Source organism: Etheostoma spectabile, chromosome 9 (assembly GCF_008692095.1).
Source record: "Etheostoma spectabile isolate EspeVRDwgs_2016 chromosome 9, UIUC_Espe_1.0, whole genome shotgun sequence".
NCBI lineage: Eukaryota > Metazoa > Chordata > Actinopteri > Perciformes > Percidae > Etheostoma > Etheostoma spectabile.
Window position 1 is genome coordinate 19,138,761 of NC_045741.1, and position 6,801 is coordinate 19,145,561.

Genomic DNA, 6,801 nt, shown 5'->3' on the forward strand with positions numbered 1-6,801 from the left:
GCTTTTGATAATCATAATATGAGACTTGGGTCTGTGATAAGCACTGTGTCACTAGGACTGTCACACTCAGGGTGAATTAGATGTTCATATTAGGAGGCAGAATCCACTAAATTCCAAATGGTAAGGTCAGTAAATGCCTATTGTGTGTTTTCCTACCATGACGAGCAATATTATAGCATCTATTACTACTGCAACTACTGAACCCCCAAAATGAGCTGCATTTAACTACCAGCATGACATAAGAAAAATATACAATTTGTTAAATTTCGCAATAACCATATAATTTGTGATAAATACATTTGTTGAACTTGACACAAAAGGCACCAATAAAATGTTAGTAATGTGTTTATTGCGAAAGTGAACATCGCAATGCAGATAAAAAAAATATATATTTTGTGCAGCCCTACTGATTGCACTGTAGAAAGGCATTCAGGGAAAATAACATTTGAGTCAGGTGTGGATTAGCATAAGTTTTTTTTTTTTTCTCCAGGAAGTGAAATGTGCCTCATGAGCTTTGGAGAATCCCTCAAAAGGCAGACATAGGCAACTGCCCGGTTAGCTCCCTCAGGCTTCTCGTGCTGGGAGAGAGCAGTAGGCAAGCATCCAGAGTAAGGCTACGTTCACACACACTCGGGCGGCACGGCGAAAACGCAAGTCTTTTATTTATTTTGAATAGTGTGTTTTGGCTGTGGCAGTGGGGGGCTGCAGGGGGATGACAAAAACAAAAAACTGCCACAGAGCAATCCTGGAAGTGGAACGTCATGGATATAGACTATGGATCATGTAACGGACGATTAGAATTGTCAGTCTTTTAAGGTGATGGGAGAATACTGTACAGTAAACGGGAAAAATCATATCACTGTCACAAAAAAGTTTGAAAAGACTATAAGGGTACAAAAACAAAACACAAGCCCCCAAACTGCCGGGAAGTTGCTTGTGTAACAGCAGACTTTGGACTTCTATGGATGGGTTTCTTTTCTTTCTCTGTGAAATTCAGCTGCCTTCGAATATGGTCGGAAATGCAGAGGACTATAAACGATCCAACAGAAAACAATAGTTGTAAACTATAAAGTTTACTTTTGCTACATTGGGGGGTTAAATAACACAAGAGGACATCACACAAATGAGCCAGGTGACATTTCCCCAGACTGACCGATCTAGTCTGAATGAAGCCTTGGGCCTGCCTTGTTGAAGCCCTGATGTGCGAAAAAAAATACAAGCTGGGGATCAGCCAGCAGTCCCCCTGGATTTTTAGAAAACAAAGGTGCCAATTAAATGGAGGTGAATGGAATTTCATTTGTATTAGCAATGTGCCTTCCCAAAATCAGTATCACAGTTACTCCAGATCTTACTGTCAGTCTTTTCAATTGGAACTATTTCTTCAATGAATCCATTAAGTTAGTCATCAATTTTGTCATTCATCAGGCAAAAACTGCCAAAAATGAATGGTTCCAGCTTTTCAAATGTGAAGACTTTCTGCTTTTATTGAAAATTGAATATCTAAAATTTAGTTGGATGGACAAGCAATTCCACAACTTTATTTTTAGATTTTGCAGACACCGATAATTCAATAGAAATGTGTCTTACTAATCAATTATAACAGTAATTGTTAGTTGCAGCCTATTACACTGGACAACTCAAAAAACTGGAGCAAAAATAAAAATCTAAATGGTTTGATACAACTCTGGGTGCAGTAAGAGAGAATTTTTTTTTTTTTTCGTGATGTGGATTTATTGACTAACAAATTATCATATAATTTAATATTATTAGAACCATTAACTGTGCATTATACTTGCTATACTGTATGTGTGGCTTAGGTTGGCTTTATGGGAAGAATGAAATGTAATAAAGCTTTACTTCTTCATTCTGATCCTACTTGAAGTGTAACGCTGACTGATTGTAATGACATCACATGACAGTTGAGCTTCAGCCTCTATCCAGCGGAAGCTAAACTAATGTGTGCATAAAACACAGAAGCTGCTGCCAATGAACCATGCCAATCCTCGCAAAACCTTTGAAAAATACAAGCTCAAATCCCAAAACATCAGAGGCAAATGCCCAGTCTGACACCTTGTTTGCCTTTCACCATGTCAAAGCTTTGTTTGAAGACAGAGCACATTCCTGCACTGAGCTCAAGTACAGGCCATCTTTTGTCTCGGCACGTGAACCGGAACAAAACAATCTTGTCTTTTTGTTAGTCCAGGGAGTGTTTATGTGGAAAGTGTGGTGTTATCTCAGCAGACTTTGCCCTGCAGAAGATGTGCTATCATTCTGGGAAAACTCTTAAAAATAATACCCAAATGCATACAATGGCTATTTACCACTTCTAATAAGCAACAGAGATGGCTTAACTGAGAGGGTTTTTGGAATTTATGATTAATTAGACATGTCAGTGCCGTAGGTGCTGTAGATGGGAGGATGCATTAAAGCATAACAACCATTCATACACTGTACTGTTGATTTGAGGGCACTGGATTTAAAGTAACTGCAAGGTGGTGGAATCAAAACATGCATCATTCTGGCCTTGGTAGGGAGGTACCTCGCCTACTCCCAGTGCTGCTGTGGTCTGATGGCCTATTATTAGCTAACTAAAACTGAGCTTCACTGGACCTTAAAATTGGTGGATCATGATGGATTTTGGGCTCCTTCATTCAGGGCTAAGAGATAAGCAGTTGGTAGACTCACCATGGACGTCTTTCTGGGCAATATTCTGCGTCCTTATGAGTGAAGACAGGCGTCGGACATCTCCTTTAAACACACATTCATGCACCGGAAAGTCCTGCCCGGTTCGGATGATGGGGTTTTTGTTGTTGTCATCGATGACATCCGATGTTGACAGTGTGTTGGTGTTAGCATTAACCTGCGACTGCTGGTTGTGCTGCTGCTGCTGCTGCTGCTGCTGCTGCTGTGTGGATGAAGACTTGATTAACTTGTGATTGCTAAAGATTTTACTTGCTCTGCTCTTGTTGTTTGTCTTGGAGGCGGTGAACGTCCCGGTTGCAGCCTCTTCGTCCGGCTCTAGTAAATCCTCGTCCTTGCTGGGCCTGTGATCCTTGCGCAGGGAGCGGATCTTCTCTCCGGTCATTTTCTAAACAGTTGACGCTGACGGAGCAGAGGGTGTCGTCGCTGACGATGACCCTCCGGGCGACTTAATGCGATTCGCCAGTTGGACGTATTCACGCAAACACTGTAAACTGCACAACATGTAGCTAAACACTCTTAATCCTCCACCGGACAGGCACGAACGACACTGTTTTCAAATACGGACAAGTAGTTACTTCCGTTCACCGGTTTACTATGAAAACAAACACTTCAGTCTCCACCTATCGTTCAAAACTGTCGCTAGTTGCTGCACAACATAAGCAGCTCCATGAGACCGTTCTCTTAATACATCCATGCAGTAGACTAGTGCGGAAGATTCAGCAGATATCTTCCGCCTCGTAGTATCGCGAGAGCTTATGAAAGGTTAATAACGGTCATTACCTCAATGCATTTGTGTCTGGAAAGTCACAAATTTTATTTACTTGTGTAGAACTCTTATGCAGAAAATACCTTGGTGAACTTACTCACATTGTTGAATTGTTAATACTAATTATACATTTATACGTTATTATGTAAGTGGTCGGAATGCATCTTATTTTAACTTTTTTATATCCTGGGGTTTGGGTATATTCTAAGAATTTACTTAAATCAATACCACGTGGTAAAAATACTCTATTACCAGGACAATTCCTGGATTTATAGCACAATATAAATAAAAGTAAAAGTAAAGTACAATTACCACCAAAATGTCCTCAAAGTATCAAAAATGTTGTTGAATGACAAATGTGAATTGTCATACAGTACATACATACAATTATGAAAATGTTCCTCTGGTATGTTGTGCAGTAGAAGTGTAAAATAGCATAAAAAAGGTGAAGTACAATACTTGAAGTACAATACTTGAGTAAATGTATTTAGTTACTTTCCACTACTGTACAGTTTATTGTATTGTACCATACCACTAGTACTTCATCTCTAACAATCTTAAAGTCTATGTATTTGAATTCTATTAGCAGATGATGTGAATATTGATTCACTCAGACATACTGATCAGAACACATTGTGCAATTCGTTGCACCAAAGCCCGAGGAAAAACAAGAATAAAAATTATATTTACATTTTGACTATAAAATGTATCAAAGATACATGTGCTGTAGTGTATTACTGTTGCAGTATCATCGCGGAGGGTTTATTTAGCAGATTAGTTTAGGCAGGGTGAAGCGGAACATAGTGATGTCACTGAGTCAGTCAGTCCAGAGCACTTCCTCTCCCCATAGCTCAAGAATGGAAACACGGCTGAACGGCTTGTGTGCTGTCTGCCACTAGGAACAAAAATAAAAATTAACAAAATTCAATGTAGGCCTATATTTTCATAATGAAGACAAACATTATGTAGTGGTGGTTGGGGAAACATAGGCCTATTGTAGGCTATATTTATGGTTATAGAGAAGTTAAGATTTTGTTCATTCTTTTTAGTTTAACTTCAGAATTACATAAATTATCTGATTGTTACTCGGTAGAATTGACCTTGTGAAGTAAAAAAGAGAGAAAAAAAGAGAAAAAGCGTAACCTTCCTGACTCAAACAACAGGAAACGTTGCATCACTATTACACACACACACACGCGCGCGCACACACACACACACACACACACACACACACACACACACACACACACACACACACACACACAATTCAACAACGTGCAGCATCACGTGGGTTGGACGCCCTGCTGGACCACCAATCAGCGTCTTACGCCGCGTGTTGATGGGCGCTGATTGGCTCACAAGGACGAGCTCAGCGCACGGCCACGCTAAATTGCTTCCCCCCCTCCTACCCGGTTATCATCCTTCGGTAATGCACACTGATCCTCAGTTCACTACGGTGTACATTTCGGGGAGCACATTGCCATGGATAAAAATCACAAACAAGACGAGCAGAGCGACTTGTTCGCCGGCTTCAGGGCGGCGTATAAATCGTTTGCCACAGATGCCATTCACGTCGGCCAGGAGCCGGAGCAATGGAAATCGATGGCTGTAGTGCCGCCTATTTCCCTATCTACCACGTTCAAGCAGTTCGGACCAGGAAACCACGCCGTAAGTAGCCTCAAGGCGGGGGGTGATGTAAATGATCTGGTGGGACTATGGTGGTATGCACCATGAGACTGTAGAGGTATGCACGCGTGTGAAGCAGATCCTAGTCAGTCAAATGATATTTAGGTCATAGAAACATGCCGTGAGTAAAGCTAAACTCTTATCTAGCTCACATGTCTTAAGAATATATTTCAGTTTTATCAGAATATATTTTTAAGACATAAATCAATACTGACACCACTCTGTTTCATAGGATGGGCTGTTTCCCCAATGGGCAATCCAGCCCAAAAATGACCATGTCACACATGAATGAATGCTGACACAGCAATACACCATTTAAACACACAAAGAGGTAAATAAGAAAATATCTGACTTTAATAGCTAGTATTTCCATGGCCGTTAGAAATAAATAAGGTGTCAGTGGGCATACTTATAAAAAATACTCCATGGTAATAACAAGGTATTCATTGGTACTGCATATATCTGAATTGGGAATAACTCTACAGACTATATATACATAGTAGTAAAAAAACAATTGAATATTTTATTTTAGGTCTTTTTTATATTATGTGTACATGTCATGTAGTGGGTGGTGATGGCGCAGTGGATATTACACATGCCTTTGGTGTGGGAGACTATCATTCGATAAATCCACCAGTGTATCCCAGAGCAAGACACTTGAACCCTAGTTTCTTCAGAGGCGTGCAACTTCTGACATATATCAATTGTCAGCAATTGTAAGTCGTTTTGGATAAAAGCGTCAGCTAAATGACATGTAATGTAATGTCTTATACACCCACTACCTGTTAATTGTCAAAGTATTTGTGCTTCTGCTTCCCCAGTCAAAAGTGAATCTATCTTAAGAGAGCACTCTTAACTTGATTTTGTTCTCCCTTTTCATAGAATGACCCAGAGGCCATATCGTGGAATATTGAGTTTCCCCTCGCTATCATATTCTCCCTGTAGCTAGTAGGCCTCTTTGCTCCAAACTAATTTTATAACTGATATTTGTCTCTGCCAATGATTATACTGTAGGTTAGTCATTAACTTTCTTATAGTTTACAAGTTTGTAAGTCCCATTGTTATTACAATCTTACACAGAGAGCATATGCACATCACATAAAAAGATTGCTGAGAGCAGAGGTAATTTTAGCTTTCTCATGTTTTATCTTTCAAAGCACCCTTTAAGAGGGGAATGAGTGGTCTTTAATGTTTCCCAGTTTTAAGACTAATCTAAAGGCATATTTATATCATTAACAGCTAAAACGGCATCGTTAATGAAACAACCAAATTACAAGAAATAACCCAAATCACCATTCACGCTGAACTCCTGACTTTGTTTTGTTGACCCTGGTATGCTCGGCCCTACTACTCCCCTAATATTGTGACCGAGCTCACAATGATTCAGAAATACAGAGTAAACTAGTCAGACTAGACCTGTAATCTTAGGCAAATCCACCATTTCCTTACCACTGCATATTTCCTTTTTTGCAGAGAGGATTACGCCTCTGGTCTACGTTTATTGTATTGAATCCAACTAAAAAAACATTTAAGTACTGGCTCAGTCTGATTGTAAAAGTGGGGCCTGTACAGGAATGCAAGGTGTCCTTAAAACCTGTTGCCCTGCCATATAGCCTAGTTTCGCTAAAGAGGATGAAGAAGTCAAG

General features: G+C 40.0%; 2 protein-coding genes across 3 annotated transcripts in view; one reads left to right on the forward strand and one right to left on the reverse strand.

Moving 5' to 3' along the window:
• LOC116696222 (ankyrin repeat domain-containing protein 13C) overlaps nucleotides 1-3,439 on the reverse strand; it is a 31,724-nt gene extending 28,285 nt beyond the window's left edge. The window contains exon 1 of one of the 2 annotated variants that reach the window (XM_032527043.1): nucleotides 2,686-3,439. In XM_032527043.1, the coding sequence (XP_032382934.1) occupies nucleotides 2,686-3,085 (400 nt within the window). In that variant the 5' untranslated portion in view covers nucleotides 3,086-3,439. The remainder of the gene's footprint in view (nucleotides 1-2,685) is intronic. The other variant, XM_032527044.1, reaches the window with a different exon arrangement.
• Nucleotides 3,440-4,865: 1,426 nt separating this feature from the next.
• The window catches only part of cth (cystathionase (cystathionine gamma-lyase)), an 11,516-nt gene continuing 9,580 nt past the window's right edge, over nucleotides 4,866-6,801 (forward strand). Inside the window, exon 1 of the mRNA XM_032526235.1 lies at nucleotides 4,866-5,137. Within this exon, the coding sequence (XP_032382126.1) occupies nucleotides 4,952-5,137 (186 nt within the window). The 5' untranslated portion in view covers nucleotides 4,866-4,951. The remainder of the gene's footprint in view (nucleotides 5,138-6,801) is intronic.